The sequence below is a fragment of the Cucurbita moschata genome, unplaced genomic scaffold (genome assembly GCF_002738365.1).
Source record: "Cucurbita moschata cultivar Rifu unplaced genomic scaffold, Cmos_1.0 Cmo_Scf00014, whole genome shotgun sequence".
NCBI classification, from domain to species: Eukaryota; Viridiplantae; Streptophyta; class Magnoliopsida; order Cucurbitales; family Cucurbitaceae; genus Cucurbita; species Cucurbita moschata.
This window is the reverse complement of record NW_019268530.1, coordinates 40,046-61,329: the sequence shown is the minus strand read 5'-3', so window position 1 is coordinate 61,329 and position 21,284 is coordinate 40,046. Positions and strand designations below refer to the sequence as shown.

The following is a 21,284-nucleotide window of genomic DNA, read 5'->3' as shown; positions in this document are numbered from 1 at the left end:
CATCACGTTTTCCTTAGTTTCTACTGTCCTGTAAGGTATGATCTTATCAATAGAGAAGTGAAAAAGGTAGAGTTAAAAAGTGAAACATTTTTTTGAAAAATAGCATCTACTACCTCATTTGTTGATCATATTTAAGTAAGGGAAGGTTTTGAGAAAGAATGTCGTCAGAGGCTGTCTTATTTGATTCCAATTCAAACCACCCATGCTGACCCCTATGTGTAATAATGCATGCTTAGCCTTCCTTTTGTTAGGTAGTTAATGAGTTGAGAGGGCAATGATCCTCCTCAAGAATTTGAAACCAAGAAAACAAAACAAAACAAAAGAAAATGAAATTGTTTGTGTTAAGTTACAAATGTCAGAATAATTTTTGTGACCACAAATCTTGTCGGATGGAGGTGCATCTTCGGGAACAGACGCCAAATTATAAAACAAAGGGCTTTGCTCATAGACTATTGTGTAAACAAAAACAGGACAAAGCCAGCTTTTTCCTACAAACCCTCCCTTTCTAAACTTTAAGCAAATCCCATCTATAACTCATAACAACCTTACCTTTTCTCTAAGTTTCAAAATTTTGAATGTATAGGTATAGATATTTAGATATATAGTAGTAGATAGAGAGAGGGAGAGAGAAACATGGGTGGGCTAAGCTTGGCTTTTGCAGGCTACCCCATGTGAGTAGCTGCATATTTCTTTTTTATCCATTATTCCAAGTAGTCAATGCTTTTGGGTTGGGACAGTGCGGACTCTGTTTGACTGCAAAAACAGTCACTTTCTTATGCCACACTACTGCTTTATATCTAAATGATGAACATTGAGATTGAGAAGAAAAGGAGAGAGCCCTTTCTTTAACAACCAGACAGAGACTTCCTTCATCGTCGAAGCTGCTGACTGTTGTTCACTTCACGAATGGATCTTCCCACTCCCAAATACTTTCAGTCTCCTCCAATATTCGAATCAAATGGGGTAAATGGTGATCAAGTCTTATGCATTTTGTTCTGTTTCTTTTGGTTATCTTCTCAAACTCTTGATGTTTTTTGTCTGATTCAGGACCCGCCATTGGTGGGCAGGAGAAGCTTCTATGGTAAAACCAAGGATGACCCTTTTGCAGACACCTTCCATGATCCACTTTGCAAGCTCAACCTCAAGGAAACTTCAGAGTTTGTCAAGTCATTACCGATGGTGAACACGGTCACCTCCTCTGTTTCGACTCAGAGGAGGAGAGATGGAGTCAACTCAGTGACTACTCAAAGACGAGTCGCAGAGTCTCCCTCAACTCCTGGAAGGCCTGTTTTTGGCTTCAGCGTTGGAAACCTTTCAAGAAAGAATGTCCCTTCAAAGTGGGACGAAGCAGAGAAATGGCTTGTTTGTAGCCCTTGCAATGACTCCCCTGCCCACTCGTTGAAGCCATCAGAGCCAACAAAGATATCAAAGCAAGCTGAAAACTTCAAGCCTCAAACAGAGGTTTTCGCTGAGAAGTTTAGAGTAACGGAGGAAAAGGTTTCTAAAGCAGTCTCGAGCTTTCTTGGATCTGCAACTTTGTGCAAAAATAACAGCAACTCCTTGAGACCTTTCAATGGCGTTTCTGATTTACACCTAAAAGGTACTCTCTTTCCTCTTCCACTTTAGATTTTCGGCTTTACTCAGATACCCTTTTTCTTTCTCAACTGTTGCTGTACTTTTTTCAACGTTTTCCTGTAGCTTGCGTAAAAACTTGCTTTACCACCCCAAAATTTCACGCTTCTCTGTTAAAACTTTGTCCTTTGGAGTTTTGGAAGATGGAATTGCATGTGGGTCTTGATGGTTTCTTCTAACGCGTAATTCGATTGTTTACAGATAAGTTTGTGGACAATGTAGAGCCAAATTTGCCGACGAAGGAAGGCTTTGTGTTCAGCAATTCCGCCATTAGCAAGATGGAACTTACGGGCGCCACTGTTGAGGTTCAGCACAGAGACATTGGAACAGAGATGACCCCTTTAGGCAGTTCCACCACTTCAAGGTGCCCAACTCCATTCAAAAGCTCATCCCCAGCTCGCCATAACACGCCGGCGAACAGATCCGGACCGCTCGGTCTGGTCGGCGCCGATGACGACGCCGACAATAATAGCGCCACCATCGACATTACCCAGTTGCAGGAATGCCATTTGGCTAAGCTACAGCTTCCATCTCAATACGATTCTGTTGCATCGAATTGGAGCTCGAGGGAAGAGGAGGAGGAAGAAATTTCAAAAAGCTTGAGACACTTCGAAACGGGCAATGAATGTCGGAGAAGTATATCAGATTCCAGAGCTGCAGCTTGGGAAGAAGAGGAGAAAACCCAGTGCTGTAATAGGTAAAAACAAATTTATCTTCTTTTATCTTTTCACATTTCACCGTTGATTTTAATTAGACTCAGTTTATTCTTATGAAGTTTCAGATATCAGAGAGAAGAAGCCAGGATACAGGCTTGGGTGAACCTGCAAAATGCAAAAGCAGAAGCTCAATCGAAGAAACTTGAGGTACCCCATTATCAGAAAAGTCATTTTTTATTATTATTGTTTGTTTATATTGAAGTTGTGTGTTGTTTCCATGTTTTGGGTTTCGTCGTTTTTCTTTCTCGAGCCATCCGCCATGACTGGTCCACCTCTGTGTCTGTGCTTCACCTGATTTCAGTAACCCTCGTATCCTGCATATGCTTGAAAGCTACGACTCATCTTCCAAATTTATTTTATGACACCAAAATCCCCATTTGGAAAAAGGAACAGAAAAAAAGGAATTTGTTTATTTGAATTGAGCTCTGCCATGCCCAAGAACATGCTTCTCTTAGTTTCTGACCAAAAATTTGAGTCCATACTACACTGCCTACAATCGCTCTACATTTAATGATCTTAAAACCCCCAAGGGATTCAAAAGATGAATTGGCGATGCAGGTGAAAATAGAAAGGATGAGATCAAATCTAGAGGGGAAGCTGATGAAGAGACTGTCGATGGTACACAGAAAAGCAGAGGAATGGAGAGAAGCAGCCAGGCAACAGCACACCCATCAGATTGAGAAAGCCACAGAAGAAGCCAAGAAGCTAAACTGGCGACGCCCTTATTCATTACCCCACAACACCACTTCTTGTGGTTGCTTCCCTACCCACCATTCATAACACTCACTCAAATACAACAAGCAACACAAAATACTTGTATCATTTTTTCTTTCTTTTTTATTCATGTTGTCTCTTGAAAGAAATGCATAGAGCAAATGGAAGAGAGAGCCACTTTCTTTGAGTTTCCATTTTCCAACAAATATTAGATTGGCTTTTGTTCCCCATCTTTGAAACGACTTTGATATGGTTTTGGGAAGACTTAAGTTCTCTACTAGATTTGATATATATCTTAAGACTTTTCCACGGATGCGAATAATTCAACCGGATACCACCAAATATGTCGAGGCTTTACCTTCCAACAGCCAATCATTTGTTTTTTTTTTCAAACACAGCCGCAGCAATTTGGCATTTTCTTGGACCAGTTTTCATCCCTTAGTTTCTGATAAAAACATCACATCAGAACTCCCCAACTAATTGTGTTGGTCATTAATGGCGACTCAAAGCACTTGGCGTGGTCAACTAATTGAGTTGCTTCTGATCTTCTTCTTCTTCTTCTTCTTCTTCAACTTCATTTCCATATATTGCTTCGCTGAAGTTGAATTCAATGTTGTGCCTGAAAAGCATGCTGCTTTCTTCATCTTTGGGGACTCTTTCTTGGACGCTGGCAACAATAATTACATCAACACCACAACTCTTGACCAAGCTAACTTCTGGCCCTATGGCCAAACCCACTTCCGATTCCCCACTGGAAGATTTTCCGACGGTCGTTTGGTGTCTGACTTTATAGGTAACACTTCCCATATATTTGGTTTATGTCCTCTTCATCTCTGTTTTCTTGTCTTCTGCAGTGCTGCTAACCCAATATTCTCTCTTTTTCTGATAAACTATACATTTGGGCAAGGCTCAACTTTTCATGACTTTTGTTGCTCTATCTTTTAGCTGAATTCGCCAAGCTGCCTTTGATCCCACCTTTTCTTCAACCGGGTTTTCATCATTATCATAATGGAGCGAACTTTGCTTCGGCTGGAGCAGGTGCTTTATCCGAGACTTTTCATGGGTCGGTAAGAATAACGTATCCTCCCCACTCCTCACGCACCTTTTTCCATATTAAATAGCAAACCAAATCATTATCAGCTCTTCTTTCTGCACTATACACAAAAAAATCGTCACTTTGATCTAAAAACTTTCAAACCTGGTTCATGATTAAGCAACTCGGTTGTGAACGTATTCAGGTGATCGAGCTGAAAACACAGATTAAGTACTTTAGGGAGGTGGTAGTGACATGGCTGAAACGAAAGTTGGGGAAAGCTGAAGGTGGGCTGATGGTGTCAAAGGCTGTGTATTTGTTCAGCATCGGAACCAATGATTACATGAGCCTCTTCTTAACCAATTCTACTTTTCTCAAATCCCACTCCAAATCCCAATATATTGAGTTGGTGATTGGGAACTTGAGTACTTCTATCAAAGTAAGCTAAGCTTTTTTGCAGTCTTCAATTTGCATTCAAACACTGTAATGTGGATGTTTGTTTTGTTGGTTTTGACAGGAAGTATATGATAGCGGGGGCAGGAAATTCGGGTTCCTGAACTTGCCGCCTATTGGGTGCAGTCCAGGGATGAGAGATGAAGATGGCGGGTGTTTGGAAGAGCTGTCGGCGTATAAAAGTGTTCACAACCAGAGATTGGTGAAGCTTCTTCAAGACTTGGAGAAGCAGCTGAAGGGGTTCAAATATTCACTCTACGACTTCAGTAGCAGCCTCACACACAGAATGGAAAATCCATTCAAATATGGTAGCACAACTTTCACTCCCTGTCTTGACAGATTTTAAACTTTGATACAGAGATTTTGAAGTGTGTATGTGTAATATAATAATGTAGGGTTGAAGGAAGGGAAGGAGGCATGCTGTGGAACAGGGAGATTTAGAGGAGTTTTCAGCTGCGGAGGAAGAAGAGGAGTGAAGGAGTTTGAATTGTGTAGGAATCCGAATGAGCATGTCTTTTGGGATTCTTACCATCTCACTGAAAACCTCCACAAACAGCTTGCTCATGAACTGTGGCGTGGCTCATCCAGTCGCCATTCCTCTCTCAAGTATCTTTTTCAAACCATTTGAGAACACCATTGGCCATGAGTTGTGATCATAAATCATATCCATTTAATCCTCGACTCTTTTTAATGGCTATTTTAAACTTGAAACAATGTAAGATCTGAAACAAATATACATTTAGAATTGAGAATTGGGTTTAAATAAATGTGCTTTCATATTTATTTCTTCTACACTCTAGACCCCTTAGAACTTCTCGACTCTCAGTTCCCAACTCAAAATATTATAATTTTACATAGTTTATCAAACAAAATTTCAACAGGAAACAAAGAGTAGTCAATTAAATTGACATATTATCAATTGGACAGGAGTATCACTATGACTGTGTTCAATGGAGGATCTACCACCACCCATTATTTAGAGTCATTATTCATATGGATGTCCACTAAACTTGAGACGAGTAAATTCCATATATCCCAAAAAAATTGTACCAAGATACCAAAGTTGATGTCAAAATTTCAATATCAAAATCTAAAACTGGACTATCAGAAAAGAGGCAAGCCAATTTTGCAACCAAAAAAGGTGGTACCCCTACATAAACAAGCAAACTCATAAAACGATTAATGAATTCTCGATAGTTCCCTTAGTGTACCCTACCAACTGGCAGCCGGAGGCGCAGCACCTTCGGCTGAAGGTGCTGGTGGCGGTACTGCAACATCCCATCCGTCTGATGCTAAAGCAACTGCACAAGGAAAAAAAAAACCCAGAAAAGAAGGCGTCAAAAAATAAGTATGTTCATGGAAAAACAACGTTGTTTTTTGCTACGACTCAAACAGACAACCAACCAAGTTATCGAATGACAGACTACAAGGTAACTGGAACTGGCAGGTGGTAATTATAAACATAAACCAGCGTGATTTCTTTTAAAAGCTAAACACACGGCAATGAGCACGGGTATTCAACTAAATCATAAAAGGAAACTCGGGCTCAACCTGGCTCTTGGGCCCACTCAACACTCGGAACAGGTGGCACAACTGCAGCAGCTACAGGTGGTGGAACCACATCAGGGTCACCCCACTGAGCATCAGAAATTTGTCCTGCCCATTGATCTGAGGCAACAAGTGGAGCAGCCCCATAATCGGCAATGCCATAATCTGGAGGCGCAACAGCCTCTTCCTCTTTCTCCTTGGCCTCCTCAGGCTCTCGGTAGAAAAACAAATCCACCTGCAGAAGAAACACATCCATTGATTCAATCCAAACCTTCAATTAAACTTCCAACACTAAAGTGTTAACCCAAACTTCCAGTTCAGAACACGGTTTACAATGCTACGATATAAAATATAATGTTGATCTTACCATCACGTCCCATTTATGCCCTGCACGAATTGTTCCACGCATCTGCAGAACCATCCTTGCCAAAAGCCAGAAAAGACATCCAATGCTATGTTTCCCCTTGTTATTTGCTGGAATCCCAATATCAACATACCGCATTGGTGAATCAGTATCGCAAAAGGCAATTGTAGGAATGTTTCCAAGCGCACCTTCCTTAATGGGCTGGAAACGAGAAACCAACCAGACAACACAAATAGCAGCAACAAGTCAGGTATAAATAAAATGAAGGGAACAAAAGTGAATCTAGCATTGGTAAAAAGAAGACGATCCTTTTGACTTAAAACTAATAACAGAAAACTTTTATCGGTCTTTAAAAAGGCTCAATCACCTGATGATCAGTTCTAGGATCAGTAAGTATCAGAAGACGTGGTTCATTGAAAGAGGTCTGAAGCTGGTTAGTGAAGGTTCCAGGGGTATGCCTCCCGGCTATTGCATGAGCCCCAGTGTGTTGAGCAAACTTCAAGACGGCCCTCTGACCATAAGGCCTTGCAGACTGAACAATGATGTCCTGTGGATTCTCAATACCCACAATAACTCTGGCAGCCATCTGAAGTTTCTCCCATGTCTTACCAAGGTTAATAATGTAGATTCCTAAAAAGGAGAATTAGAAAAAAAAAGGTTCGTCATATGGAAAATATAGAGATCAAACCTCTTTTTAAGCCTTTAATAACTTAACATTCCTCAAAGTAACAGACTCGAATACAAAATTGATTCTTCAAACAATAGAGATTGGATTAATCTTCAAATCTTTGACCGTATGAACCAACATTGTGGGATCAAATTAAAAATGACATCACACGTGCTGTCGCACACCAAACATGTAGAATCCATAGGACTATTCAACAATGTGTCCTTGGCAAATACAGTCATAACTAAAGAGGTAAACCAAACAATAGTCAGACACCGTCTCTGAATTGTAATCACTATCACAAATTTAACAAAGAGATCACGGATATATATACGGACTCATGAAATTATGATCGCTCTAGTCCTTAGAATTTCATTCCAAAACTTAGGGTCATTGGGCAGGGACATTAGTGCTCAATGTTACAGTGCAAGACAAATCACAGTCAATATTGAAAACAAAGAGGATCTAGGAAGCGGTTTGGGGAGTTCAACAAACTTGGAAAAACTAAAAGTAAAGTGATTCACAACATACCATCGTTTCGACGCTTGAAAACGTAACGCTCCATTTGGAAGTTACAGTTCTTCGTGCCTAGATGAACCTCGGCGGCCAACATCATCTGGATGTCGGCCTCCTTCTGCGAGAGCTGACGCGGTGCTGTTCCAGTGGCCATGGCGGGATCTCTGTGAATCGAGAGTTGTATTAGGGTTTGCAGAATAGCAGTAATTTAAGGAGGTTGAACCAACAAAGAAGGGGCCTGTGAACAGAACAGGAGGGGCTAGGGCTTCTCTAGGTTTCTTTCTTTCGGCCGGAACAAAGAGTTGCAAAGTATTTTCCAAATTGGCATCCAGAATAAATTGGGCTGGGTTAGTTATAAATCGGGGCCGAGTTTTATTTTTTAAAAACAGATTCTTTATTTACAAATTTACACGTTAATTTATATATATATATATATAAATTAAAAAATACCTTCAAAACTCTGAATGAGACCTTAAATTTTGACTGAATTTTCAAAAATACCATTAACACACATTTAATAATTTGTTTAAAAATACTCTTAAATTTTCAATAATATTTCAAAAATACCTTTAAATTTGACTTATATATAAATATATAAGTACAAACATAACATATGTAGTTATAAGATAAATACGTAGTTATAAGATCAATAGTAAATTTTAACATAAATCAAGACATTAATCATAAATCAATTTGAATAAAGGAAGTTTGGTCCTCATGTACCGCTTGTGATTTCACTATTTGAGTTTGAAGTAATGTGTGACCATAGAAATGGTTTAATGTGATTAAAGGATAAATTTGATTTGTTTGCAAGTAGTTAGAGGTTGAACTTATATGTCACACATATCTCATATATTTATTAAACTTAAATATTTTCTGATATAAAAAAAACTTGATAATTGATATGATGTTTGAACAGGTCTTTATATATATATATAAAATATATATATATATATATATATATATATATATATATATATATTCAACGTTAAAATTATATTCCTACCATGATGCTGACGTGTGCGGGACCGAGCTCTTAAATAATTTTGCAAATATTTTTTTAATAAATTGGATGGTGTCAAGTGTGTAATGTTATGTAATGACGTGTAAAATAAAATAAAAATGAATGGTCGGATTTGTATCTGTGTTGTCGGCTGGGGTGGGGTGGGGTGGGGTGAGCCTTCTTCCTCGACTCAATTGATAGGCTCAAGAAACCAAGCTGCAAAGCCATATAGAAGCCAAAGGGAAGGAACGCCACTAACCACTCATTCCAATCAATCATTTAACCGGAAGACTTTTGTTACTCCCATCTTCTTCATCTTCATTATAAACCAATGGCCTCTGAGCTCCTTCTTCCACTTCTCACAGAGGGACATATAATTCATAATTAATTCAATATGAGTTTCCTCCACAAGCTTTGGGACGAAACCCTCGCTGGTCCCGCGCCGGATTCCGGCCTCAGTCGCCTCCGCAAGTACAACTCCTTCTCCGCCTCCCGATCTCCGCCTATGCTAACCAACGACCGCGCCTCCAACATTCCTCGTCGTATCGAGATCCCTAGCCCTACTCTCTCTCAGAACTCATCCACCACCACCACTCCACCGCCCACTCGTAAGTACTTCATTTCTTCTGTTTAAATCCCGTCTCTTGATTTTGATCGGGTCGTTATTGGTGTTGAATCATGCAGCGCCGGAGACGCCGCGAGGGGACGATATGAATAGACTGGCCAGGAGAAGAACCATTGATTATCCTCGCCGTCGCCCTTTGGAAGGATCTGACCCAACCAGCACCCCTTCTGTTTATGATTGGTTAGTTTTTTTCCACCACTTTTCATAAATAAACTTAGTAATTATTTTGTTTGACAAATTATTATTTATTCCCTAAATTTTGCTCTCAAAAACCCTTTTGACTTTTAAAAGTAATAATACACTTCAACTTTCAAATAAAAAAAATCAAAATACTATTTCTATTGGAGCATACAAGTTTAGGGTTCAAAATTTAATTTGAAGCGAAATAAATGGGTTAATTAAGAGAATTATACAAAATTAATTGCTAAGAATTATACAATATTTGGTTATCCTCCCATCCATTGAAGTAGTATAGATATTATGTAGATGTAATATTATGATATTTAGTGATAATTTTACGGTGAGATAATTGTGTTTTATAATTATATAGGATCGTTATAACTGCTTTAGATCGTTGATGGATAGAGAAGAGCATTGGAAGAAGAAGAGAATAACGTGTTCTCTTTTTCATTTTTTACAAGGAAATTGCCTTGGATTTGGATATATTTTCCGCTTGCAAGAAATTCCCTTACATATGTAGTAAGTAATATTAGAACATGCAAAGAGGATGTACCCGAAAAGGGTTTTTTTTTCTCTTTTTTTTTTCTGTAAATACTAAGCTTGCCTTTTCTCATTTGTATTTGGATATTTTCATTATATATATATATATATCGAGAGAGAGAGAGAGAGAGAGAGAGAGCTCTAATCCTATCTTCAATCTTGGCACATCTGTGGAAATTAAAGCAACAGAATTGATTGATAAATAATAATGGGTCGTAATGTTTGGGCTGGGTGTGTTATACGTATGGCCCACTTGGTGGATGTTAAATGTATTTTCAGGAGTGTGTGTTCCATTTGAGATTTGAATTAACCATAATTAAAAAATTGTTACAATCATATGATCTTTTGATATATGAATTAAGGTCAAATCTATCTCCAATTGAATTGAATGCTCAAAAAAGAAATCAAATTGAAAATTGAAATTCAATTATCTCCTCAAATAACCCTGCAAAGGGCCGGAGTTGTCAACGTTAGAATAGACGACACAGCACTGATTGGCGTTAATTACGATAAAGCAGAGTAGTTGGAATGTATGAACAAATTTGCAATCTCCATCGGTTTTAGGTTGGTATCTATACATATATATATTTGTTCTACACTTCCACTTCCAGCAGCCACGTAATCCTTATCAACACTTTTATTTTCGGCTTCTACTTCAACTTCTCCACCTTTTCTCCGGTGAAGGCTGCAGTTTCGAGTTTAGGGTTAACAAACCTCAAGGTATAGATCCTGTTTTTAATTTCTCCATAAATATGTCACCAACTCTTGTTCCTTACTTTCAACCTTCTGTTCATCCCAAAATCTCTCATCATAAATTTAACCAAGTACAGAAAGTTCTTTTAATTCATTCCCGCGTCTTTCAACACCTTCATGTTTAATCCATCCGTGGGGGACATCTGTTACTGTTTTTCTGGTCACTTTTGTTCCTTACTTTCAACGTCCTGTTCATACCAAAATCTCTTATCATAAATTTAACAAAGTACAGAAAATTCTTTTAACTCATTCCCGCGTCTTTCAACACCTCTATGTTTAATCGATCCGTGGGCGACATCTGTTACTGTTTCTCTGTCAAATTTGAATATAATCACTTAATTAGGAACCTTCTGATCTCTATTTTGTCAGGGTAAAATGTCTTCTAAACCAGTGAATGTGAATGACTTCAAGGAATTGGCTAGATCAGCTCTTCCCAAAATGTATTACGATTTCTATGCAGGGGGAGCTGAGGACGAGCACACCCTAAGAGAGAACATACGGGCCTTTCATAGCATCACGTAATTTTAAACCTGCCTAATCACTCTTTTGATAGAGTAATGCTATATACTTACTATTCGGGGTTTCTATGGTTTTTAGGATTCGACCTCGAGTTCTTTTGGATGTGAGCCAAATTGATATGTCAACAACTGTATTAGGCCATCGCATCTCTGCACCTATCCTGGTTGCTCCCACTTCTGCGCATATGTTGGCATTCCATGAAGGTTGTTGAGAACATCGCTTAGTTGAGAGAACTGATTTTCATTCTACTTATACCTGATGATATCTATGTTTTTTCAGGAGAACTTGCCACGGCTAGGGCAGCAGCTGCTGCACAAGCTATAAGTTATTTAACCTGTGCAATTTGGTAATTGAATTGAGTTGCTTCCGTAGGTGCTGTCCTATTCTTCAACCCGTTCAATAGAGGAAGTGGCAGCTAGCTGGGACGCTGTCCGCTTCTTTCAATTATATGTAAACCACTCTTCTTTTTCACGTTTAACTATCTTTCCTTGTTGGCAAATTTGAATTTATCCTCCATTTTGTAATCAGGTTTTCAAAAGGCGTGATATCACAGCTTTGATAGTACAGAGAGCTGAGACATGTGGATACAAGGCCATTGTGGTGACTCTTGATACTCCTTGGCTTGGTCGAAGGGAGGCTGACATGAAGAACAATTATCTATGCTTCACATCTCATGCATTGTATGTATTCCTTTTGCTGGGTATTGAGTGCTTCAATTGTAAGCTACGCCTTTGTCTTTGTCTCATCTGGAAAATCAATTGGATGAATTTGTAGGATGATTGCATATCCAAAGAAGAATCTTGAAGGCCTCATGTCTGTTGAAATTAACTCTGTGAGTAATGGTTCAATTTTCTTGTTTAGAATATTGGAATTACATCTCACGATTAAATCTAGATATATTTGTTAGGAATCACGATTCTCCAAAATAGTATTGTATTGTCCACTTTAAACACAATCTCTCATGGCTTTGCTTTGGGCTTCTCCAAAAGGCCTCGTACTAATGGAGATGTATTCCTTGCTTATAAATCCATGGTGATTCCCTAAATTAGCCAATGTGGGACTCCTTCCCAACCATCCTCATCACTATTTTCATGCAACTTTTGCGAACCCGGTGTACAATTATGAACTTTTGCGAAAGCAACTGTGGACGCATCTTTATCCTGGAAAGTAAGTACAGAAAGCTGCTCAGATTCCTATCACACACTTGAATGTGTGCTTTACTTTGGTGCTTAATAAGCTTTGGAGCATATACTTCATATAAATCAGTAATTTAACTACTCCTATGTTGTATGGACTTCTTTCAACTACGGTAATGTAATGAATATACAGTGTTTGAGAAATCTTTCGAATCATCATCTTGATTAGATGAGATTTTCTGCTACTTGAAAGGTTTATTCTTCTAACATTCATGTCCTTCCAGTTCAGTTTTAATATTTTTCTGTTTACAGGGTATAAAGTGGTTAAGATCAATCACTAGTCTGCCAATTCTGTTAAGGGGGATTCTCACTCGTGAAGATGGTAAGTTAAGTTATGTTTTTAAGTGTTAGGAGAAAACTAATAAATACTACGCCCAAGCGATAAACACAAGTAGCAATTGTCAAGTACGTATCAGATATGTAATGGCCCAAGCCTACCGCTAATAGATATTGTCTTCTTTGGGCTTTCTCTCAAGGCTTTAATACGCGTTTGCTAGGAAAAGGTTTCTACACCCTTATAATGGGTGTTTCGTTCTCCTCCCCATCCAATGTGGGATATTACAATCCACCCCCTTTAGGGCCCAGCGCCATCGCTGACACTCGTTCCTTTCTCCAATCGATGTGGGACCCCACCAAATCACCCCCCTTCGGGACCCAGCGTCCTTACTGGCACACCACCTCGTGTCTACTTCATTCGGAGAATAGCCTCCTCGCTGGCACATCGCCCGGTGTGATACGATGAATGAAGTAAAAGATGTGATGACTTGTAGAAATGCTTATCCATCTCAGACAGCACAATTTTCCTTTCAATATATTTCCTTGCTTGGTTTATGAGTTTTGTCTGAGTTCATGGATAGGCAATTTCTTTCATTAGCTTTCTTGATGATTGGCAGCAACTAAAGCTGTGGAAGCTGGTGTTGATGGAATTATTGTCTCCAATCATGGAGGCCGCCAACTAGACTTTACTCCGCCCACTATTCTCGTTCTCGAAGAGGTCAGTTTCGCTTCATTTTGTGCTACTATATTGCTCAAAGATGTGAATGCAAGGAGATAAAATTACTTCAATTTCTGCATAAGTTAGCTTCACATTACTTCGACATGTGTCTCTGCAAATATTGTCCTTCATTTTTAAGCTTTTAAATCAAATCTTTGTTTTGAAATAGACGAGTCTTTAGTTTTAGTAAATGGTCCCTCCCAATTCACTCCATGTTCTCGTGAGAATTCTACATTCGTTGGGGACACAATCTCACATTAGTTGGGAGGAGAACGAAACACCTTTATAAGGGTGTGGAAACCTTTCCCTAACAGACACATTTTAAAGCTTTGAGGAAAATCCCGTAAGAAAAAGTTCAAGGAGGACAATATATACTAGAGGTAGCCTGAACTGTTACGGTTGTGCAGGGTCAAAACCAAAACCAAGTTGATACAAATTTAGGACAAATATGAGTGAACCCAAATGCATATTCACGGCTTCAATTTGCGCAGCCTTTTGGGTTTGTGTCCTAATTGATAAGCATGAAGTTTGATGCAAGTTGTCCAGGCTGTGAAAGAAGTTCCAGTGGTCCTAGATGGAGGTGTGCGGCGAGGAACAGATGTATTTAAGGGATTAGCCCTTGGGGCACAGGCAATCCTTGTAAGTTCTATACTCCCCCCATATAAAACATTTAAAATGGTACTATTATTATTATTTTTGTGTGCGATGGTATAATTTGATGGTGATTCAGACGGGGAGAGCAGTTTTATTTGGGCCATCTGCAAAGGGAGAAGGAGCAAGAACAGTGCTGGAAATGCTGAAGAATGAGTTGGAGACCACCATGGCACTCTCAGGTTGCCCATCTATTAGGGATATTACTAGAAACCATGTTAGGACACAGTATGATAAGCTGCAAGCAATGCTTTGACGTGTTTGCCTTTTATTATGTAACCAAGCACAGCTACTCTACTGTTTCACAAGAAGACAGGTCTCGGCAACGATGCATCTCTCTAAATTCAGTAATGTTATTACATTATTTGGCAACTTCTCAACGAAACAAAAAATCTACCCTTGGATCATCTATCGCCTTTGACCACTTTTTGTGCTATCTATCATATGGAAACTAAATTAATATATTATTTGTAACACTTGGAATAGATATACGACCATAGAAAATGAGCCCATGACATCCAACCTAAACCATCAACAATATTGTCGGCATAAATATTTTTTTGTTAAATATAAATAATTTGTGCCTTATTAAAATTAAAATTTGTCCAAACTTAATTTAAAAATAAGTATGTGAATAAGTGAAAATTAAAATTTTATAGGGAAAATCGAATCACTTTGACAAATTTAGTAGTGAAATTTGTTTTTTATTTTTTAATTTTCCCTAAATATATTCGATAACCGACGCTGACCGCCGTTTCAATGCTTGTTAAAATTGCTTCAGTGGCAAAAATGTGAATTTTCTTGAAGAAGGAGGGTCTTTTCTAATCATTTTAAAACAATTTATTGAGAGGATCGCACGCACTCGCACACTGGAATAGCTACGTTTATCCAGACCAATGGCGATGGCAATGCGTTGCTCTTGCTTCCTTTCCCGCCCGAATTCCCCGCGATCTCCTCCCTCTGATCAATTATTGAGGAAAGTCCATGTTTCCGGTTAGTATCATGGTGCTTATAACGTTCTTTTGTTTTTCATCTATTCTTTTAAGTTCATTTCGAATGGGAGATGCCTGTTTAGAAGCTTTTAGCTTGAGGTTTTGATGTTTTGAATAACTGAACATGTTCCAACCATTTCTCGATTAATACTTAGGATTTCAAGCATTCTCCTATTAGATGAGTTCTGATATGGTTAGGACTGGGGACTTAATTGACAAATTAAGGAAGAAAAAGGATTTCCTATCCTGGCGTGTTTATGTGGTCGAAGCAGGCAAATGAACTTTTATAGTTACAAGTTCAAGTAAAATAAGCTGGTGTTTTTTGGTTCTGGGCACGGAGCATACACTAATTTGGTATTCTTTCATTAGAGGGGAAATTGAGATTCAACCCAACTGTTCGTAACATTTCAACTTTAAGAGTCAGAACTAGCTGACTTAGGAGTTACTTGTGTGTCTTTATTTATGGCAGGGAAAATACCTCATATTTCACTTCATGTGAACAATTTTGTTACGTTTTGTGAAGACAGCATTGTCAAACCACTTGGGATGCAGAATTTGTTGCCGGTTCTAAAATGTCAGGTATGATGGTGAGTTTTCCCTGCTGATCAGTTTTGAGTTTGGTACATTAGATTGTGTTTTTGTTAGAACTTTCAGTCAACCAGAACTTTCAAATGAATGTTGTGTTTAGATGATATCAAAAGGAGTACTGCACTTATTTAACAATTATTGTTGGTGTGATTTCCCAAATAAAAGTATGATCTGGGACTCTGCTGAGTGTGAAAACTTTTAGTTGCAGAAGTACTGGAAACGTGTAAGAGTACTTTAGTTAGGGTTGAATTTCTTTCCACTACTTGTTATTACTATGTTTTTGGCCAATTGAATATGATGTTTAATAAATTTATATGTGGCAGGGAAATATTGAGATGAGATCTCCAGTTTTGGCGTTTCTTTTAGCTAATGTATTTACATTTTCCGCACCATTGAAAGCTATGGCTGAAACTTGCGAGGCTGAAAATTCTGCTTTCAACATGCCAATACTTCTTTCTGTCGCCCTTGTAGGGGCTACTGTTGGAGGTAAGGGTCCTTGATGATATGTAGGATAGTTATCACTTGATCACTTGTATAGATATTTATCTCTCAGTAATCTAGAAGAGAAACTTAGCGACTCAGCTTTTGATCCTTGTGCACAGCATCATTGTTTTTTTCCCCACTTTTTAGTTTTGATGGGGTAGGCGTGGAAAGGGGAACGATAAGCAAAATAATCCACTCTAAAATTTCCCATTCAATTCCAAACAAAAACTGTTGGCCTTTCACTTATGGCCAAATTTATTTGTTTTAAAGGGTGGAAAGATGAGAAGTAATTTGCTGGGTTTCACTATTAAATTTCTACTTGTTCCATAGTAATTATCCTTTGCTATATATCTTGTGAAAATTTTACATTTCTAGCTGAATTGGGAACATAAAACATATTTAATTTATAAAACTTTTAATAGGGTTACTTGCTCGGCAAAGAAGGGGAGAGTTGAAGCGATTGAACGAACAACTTCGCCAGATTAATGCAGCACTAAGAAGGCAAGCAAAAATTGAGTCTTATGCTCCCACCTTAAGTTATTCTCCTGTTGGTGGAAGAATACTCGAGAGCGAAGTTATTGTTGATCCAAGGAAGGAGGAGTTGATCTCGCGATTGAAGTCTGGAAAGAACTTTTTGAGAAATCAAGACCCAGAGAAGGCGTTTGTGGAGTTTAAGACTGCTCTTGAGCTTGCTCAGGTTCTACAGGATCCGACTGAGGAGAAGAAAGCTGCAAGGGGTTTAGGTTTGTCTTTGATCTCCTATTTAACTTCTTCTTTCTTATATTTCTTAAAAGACTGAGCTCCTTTTTATTGTCATGAAAAAGTCATTCTTCGATATCTATAATATTTTACTGGGAGCCGATTGCCAAAATTATCCACATGCATATTACATATACGCGGAAGTCCTGTATTTTCCATATTTATTAGATTCATAATTAAGGCTAATTTCCTGTTCTTATTCCTTCTACGAAAACAAGGAAGTTGTTATACGAAATCAAGGAATAGTTCTTGAACAATGATTTGTTCATTGGATTTAATTCCTTAAAAACCAACATGTTGAATCTTTAACTGTCTACCTGCATCAATCTCCTTGTATGTATACAAAGCTGCATTTTGGCTTTTCACCAATCAATAACCCTCTGGGAGGAAGTCTCGGTTATAGGAGGTGTAAGTCTTCTTCTGTAGGATGCACAAACCATTCGTGTATCGAAGGGGAGGCATCGACCGTGATATTTAAAATTGGAGTCCCACCTGGCCTTGGAGCTGCCTTGAAAGCCTTCTAAAATCAGTTTCTTCTGTTAATTTCATCAGGTTATGCACCTAGATAAGGGCTAGCGTTAGCAATGTTGCCTTTCATGATCTATGCATATTTTTCTCCACAACTTTGTTTCTACGTCAACTGCAATATAAAATGTTATTATTGTGGAGCAATTGTTGGTCTCACTTTGATACGAATTGGGATTGAATCTTTCAGGGGCTTCAATGCAGAGGCAGGGAAAGTACCGAGAAGCAATCAAATACCATTCATTAGTGTTGGCAATCTCTGAACGAGAAGGAGAACAATCAGGAAACACTGAAGCTTTTGGAGCAATTGCTGATTGCTACACTGAACTTGGGGATCTTGAGAAAGCTGCCTACTATTATGATAAGTACATAGCGAGGCTGGAAACAGACTGATATATTTGCAATCACCGGTGGTTTTTGTTCCTTCATAATCTAGCCAAATACTTAGTTTTCGTCAATGGTTGGTAGATGTTGAGTTGAGAATAATTGCAGAATCGCATCATTCTCTGTGTTTATTCTATCTGAATTCCGAAATATTACTTTCGAGCCTCCTTTTTTTTTCTTTTTCTTTTTTGAATATTGATCAAATGCTTCGTATATAAAGTACTTATAGTATTTTCAATACTTCGACCAATTGGGCTATGTTCCTTCCAATTTCAAGCCATTAGGCTATGTTTAGTTTTAAGTCAAAAGTGTTATTATACTTGAGACTATCACTGATTTTTCTATGGATTGTTTTCCTTACATTTTGCTCAAGATTAAGTATTATGTTTTATCAAGTTTGAAGTGTGTCGAGTTCTTGGAGAGGCACTGTATACGAACTTGACATTCAGCAACTCAACGAACTTGAAGGGGAGTCTGCATTAAGTTCCCTTTTCACCTTTTTCTAGTACGGCATCATGTCAATCATGGGCGGAGCTAAGAATCTTCATCGAAGGGGGCAAAATTTTACTTTCGAACTCTTTACATATAATCTTTCAGAAACATTTTAAGGGTTGTTTCCGTTTTGTTCCCCTGAAAATTTGGCGAATAATTCATTTCTCGCCGATATCTGGATGATGTTCTTATGAAGGGTGCAAGCTTGCGAGGAAGAAGAGGATTGGTCTTGTGCAGTGCATATGATCCTTCTTCAAACTCTCGAGTATTGGACCAGTCGTTCATTTGTCAGTTTTAATTGCCTGATTTATCTGCGTTGCCTCTGCCTTTTATAGTCATCTTATGGATTTGTCCACTATTTTGATTGCAGATCAACCCCTGGTAATGTGCACTGCTTCATATGTGGGCATAAAAATGTCTATTTAGCGGGCGGAATCGGGACTCCATAAGGACTCGCCCAGAATGGGGTGGGAGGTTCTCGTTTAAACGGGGGAGTGGGAAGTTTTCCCCATTCCCGCTCTGTGGACAATCTCGTTTAAGAGGTAATAAACTCCCTTCGTTAATGCATGATCTAAGTATTTACCTCTATAACATACAGATAGAATCTGCGCAACTACCTTCATTAATGTATAATCTAAGCATTTACCTCTATAACATACCCATAGAATGTGCACGCAGGGAGGGCTCTTTATGGGACTCCATGTATAGGGTGAAGTATAAGATTTCAATCATTATCTTGATCTGTGACATGGTATTGAAATAGTAATAATAAATCAAATCTTACCATCTAGATAAATACTATACTCATTCATGGCACAATTATTAGGTCCAGTTATCTTATGTCAAACGAGATAATAAATTAGCCTTTGATTGGAGAAAAGTTGTCTTCAAATATTTCATTCTATCCCGTTTAATTTTCATGTTCAAGCACTTCCCTTTGAATCAAATTAAGATTAAGTTTCAGGTTAAACCAAATTGCAGCATAAATTATCCAGATCAGCCATAATACTTCCATAGTCCCCGGAAATAAAACATAGATCTAAAAATTTCATGAAGTCAACAAATCAGCATCTTTAGTCTGAAAAATAGTTACAGAGCTCTGTTCTTGTTCATATTCATTCTGATGGCAGGAGAAGGGTTATGACAACAGGTATAATGTCCGAATTTGAAGGTAAGATTAGGCAGAAGCTTAACGGAGTAACAACTATGGTGATTTTATACAATTTTGCCTATATGTTTAGATCAAAGTGGTTTGAAGATAGCTGGTTTCCCTTCTCGCTGGTGTTGACTCTGTAGCCTTCGCCGGCTGGTTTAGAAGAAGCAGAATATTGCTGTGAATCCAGTTGGTATGGGGCTCTTGCTGAAACTCTGAATAGAAGCAAATAAAAATGAAGTAATCTTCCATTGATATATATATATGAAGTTCAAGCAGAAGCGTATTCAAGAAATTCGAATGGATTTTCAATTCTTTTGTCTGAATCTTACCTGTCCTTTCTCTTCTCGAAGAATCGATGGAGAGAAGCTCTTCTTGCAATGGGCAAATCGCAGGAAACTTTGGTCTGAGGTTGTTCTTTGGCGGCGGCTGGCTCCGTTACCTTGTTGGACACAGCGGCAGCGGCTGGCTCCGTTACCTTGTTAGACACAGCGGCAGCGGCAGAGGCAGATCTGGAAGAGGACACGATTCCCTTGCCGGCCATGGCCATAATCTCTTCCGCCCTCTCCGATGGAAGATCATTGAACACCAGCACTTTTCCTTCGTAAAAAATGGTCATTTGCATCGCAGACGGCGGCTCCGCCGATGGTAGAAAAAGCCCCACCGCCTTCTCTTCTGGGTTTACCATGTTCGTCAGCAAGTTCATTATTGCCGGCGGCCGAGGCGTCGGAAACTCATCTGAAACACAGCCATTAAAGGAACAATAAAGTTAGCGAGGATCCACTGGGAAATGGTTTGAATTAGTTAAAAGTTTTCAGAACCCAGAAATGGAAGTACCTTTCGGTTCAATCCTGGGGGAAATTCCAAGGCCTCTCTTCTCCTTTAAGTACTGGCTCAGCAGATTACAAGTCTGCGCAAAACTGGACTTCTCCGGCGCCCGGCCCAGCCTTCGGGCGGCGGCGTTGTCGGAGGGAGTGGACATGGTGGAATTGAAAACAAAGAGTTTAGAGGATTTGAAGCAGATCTGAAAGACGTGTGTTCAAATTTGTTGCAAGCTTTGAATATGAGAGGAAGAATATAAAGTAGAGCTACCTTCCTCGCATCTTCTTTCGAAGCTGATTGGTCTTCTTTTTGTTTCTTTTTTGTTGTCTTTTGAAAATTATTCATTTGATTAATTTATTTGAGTTGAAGCACGTGGTTTATAAAACATTTAAAAAAGGAGACCGTGGGAAGGAAAAGCAATTCTTTATTTACTCAATACCTTAATTCAAGGGGCCAAGAGTTGTGGCGGTTTCTCATTAATACCTCTTTTTTTATCCTTAGATATTTTATGAAGTTGTGTGGAGTTTCAGGTTACCGAAGGATGACCGCTCTTAATGTACACTAAAAGCCCAATAAGAGAGAGTGAGGCCCAAGCCCCAATAAGAGAGAGTGAGGCCCAAGACCCAATAAGAGAGATTGAGGCCCAAGCCCCAATAAGACTCGGGTTAGCCATAACCATCCAATCATATAATATTATCAAATTTTCTTCTTTCGAATTTATTTGTTTGATTAACTGTAATTTTACATGTACGTGCGAGCATGCATGCACGTGGATGTCAGGCTAATCTGTCAGATCATTAATTAAAATCATTAAATTCGGATAATAATAATATAATAGTAATCAGACAAATCGGTTTTTGTTTTCTTCTGTGGCAAACCAGGGAATCATGATCTAAGTATTAGCATGGCACCGGAACGTTCTAGGCCATTCTTTTATTTACTTTTAATTACCCAATATTAATTTCCAAATCAATAATTTATT

At 38.7% G+C, this 21,284-nt stretch overlaps 6 protein-coding genes and 1 pseudogene across 12 annotated transcripts; 5 read left to right on the top strand and 2 right to left on the bottom strand.

Annotated features, from left to right (window-relative positions):
• The first annotated feature begins 589 nt into the window (after positions 1-589).
• On the top strand, positions 590-3,292 carry LOC111452768. Of its 2 annotated transcripts, none has more exons than XM_023093645.1 (5): positions 590-963; positions 1,048-1,600; positions 1,834-2,329; positions 2,408-2,495; positions 2,907-3,292. In XM_023093645.1, exons 1-5 carry the CDS (start codon positions 907-909, stop codon positions 3,126-3,128), a joined length of 1,416 nt encoding a protein of 471 aa, XP_022949413.1. In that variant the 5' UTR covers positions 590-906; the 3' UTR covers positions 3,129-3,292. The 2 variants fall into 2 exon arrangements, with proteins under 2 accessions (XP_022949413.1, XP_022949414.1); XM_023093646.1 differs by having other exon boundaries at positions 591-963; positions 2,414-2,495.
• A 265-nt stretch (positions 3,293-3,557) lies between these two features.
• On the top strand, positions 3,558-5,329 carry LOC111452496 (GDSL esterase/lipase 5-like). Its single transcript, XM_023093263.1, has 6 exons — positions 3,558-3,855; positions 4,008-4,129; positions 4,301-4,534; positions 4,613-4,856; positions 4,944-5,192; positions 5,228-5,329. The coding sequence occupies exons 1-5, from the start codon at positions 3,558-3,560 to the stop codon at positions 5,174-5,176; spliced, it is 1,131 nt and encodes a 376-aa protein (XP_022949031.1). The 3' UTR covers positions 5,177-5,192; positions 5,228-5,329.
• Positions 5,330-5,546: 217 nt separating this feature from the next.
• LOC111452769 (40S ribosomal protein SA-like) lies at positions 5,547-7,956 on the bottom strand. Its single transcript, XM_023093647.1, has 5 exons — positions 7,659-7,956; positions 6,828-7,090; positions 6,464-6,661; positions 6,100-6,331; positions 5,547-5,849 (listed from the first exon to the last, which is right to left on the bottom strand). Exons 1-5 carry the CDS (start codon positions 7,795-7,797, stop codon positions 5,761-5,763), a joined length of 921 nt encoding a protein of 306 aa, XP_022949415.1. The 5' UTR covers positions 7,798-7,956; the 3' UTR covers positions 5,547-5,760.
• Positions 7,957-8,860: 904 nt separating this feature from the next.
• Positions 8,861-10,141, top strand: LOC111452773 (dormancy-associated protein homolog 4-like). The gene is made up of 3 exons (XM_023093656.1): positions 8,861-9,254; positions 9,331-9,451; positions 9,822-10,141. Exons 1-3 carry the CDS (start codon positions 9,041-9,043, stop codon positions 9,847-9,849), a joined length of 363 nt encoding a protein of 120 aa, XP_022949424.1. The 5' UTR covers positions 8,861-9,040; the 3' UTR covers positions 9,850-10,141.
• Positions 10,142-10,561: 420 nt separating this feature from the next.
• LOC111452775 lies at positions 10,562-14,479 on the top strand (annotated as a pseudogene).
• A 483-nt stretch (positions 14,480-14,962) lies between these two features.
• On the top strand, positions 14,963-18,073 carry LOC111452770 (protein FLUORESCENT IN BLUE LIGHT, chloroplastic-like). 5 transcript variants are annotated; one of them, XM_023093648.1, is made up of 5 exons: positions 14,963-15,097; positions 15,566-15,675; positions 16,008-16,170; positions 16,590-16,910; positions 17,642-18,073. In XM_023093648.1, exons 1-5 carry the CDS (start codon positions 15,001-15,003, stop codon positions 17,842-17,844), a joined length of 894 nt encoding a protein of 297 aa, XP_022949416.1. In that variant the 5' UTR covers positions 14,963-15,000; the 3' UTR covers positions 17,845-18,073. The 5 variants fall into 5 exon arrangements, with proteins under 5 accessions (XP_022949416.1, XP_022949417.1, XP_022949419.1 ...); XM_023093649.1 differs by having other exon boundaries at positions 14,977-15,097; positions 15,620-15,675; XM_023093651.1 differs by lacking the exon at positions 15,566-15,675 and having other exon boundaries at positions 15,004-15,097.
• A 1,281-nt stretch (positions 18,074-19,354) lies between these two features.
• On the bottom strand, positions 19,355-20,642 carry LOC111452772 (protein TIFY 10b-like). 2 transcript variants are annotated; one of them, XM_023093654.1, is made up of 4 exons: positions 20,318-20,642; positions 19,959-20,218; positions 19,813-19,922; positions 19,355-19,695 (listed from the first exon to the last, which is right to left on the bottom strand). In XM_023093654.1, exons 1-4 carry the CDS (start codon positions 20,460-20,462, stop codon positions 19,557-19,559), a joined length of 654 nt encoding a protein of 217 aa, XP_022949422.1. In that variant the 5' UTR covers positions 20,463-20,642; the 3' UTR covers positions 19,355-19,556. The 2 variants fall into 2 exon arrangements, with proteins under 2 accessions (XP_022949422.1, XP_022949421.1); XM_023093653.1 differs by having other exon boundaries at positions 19,813-20,218; positions 20,318-20,640.
• Between the last annotated feature and the right edge of the window lie 642 nt (positions 20,643-21,284).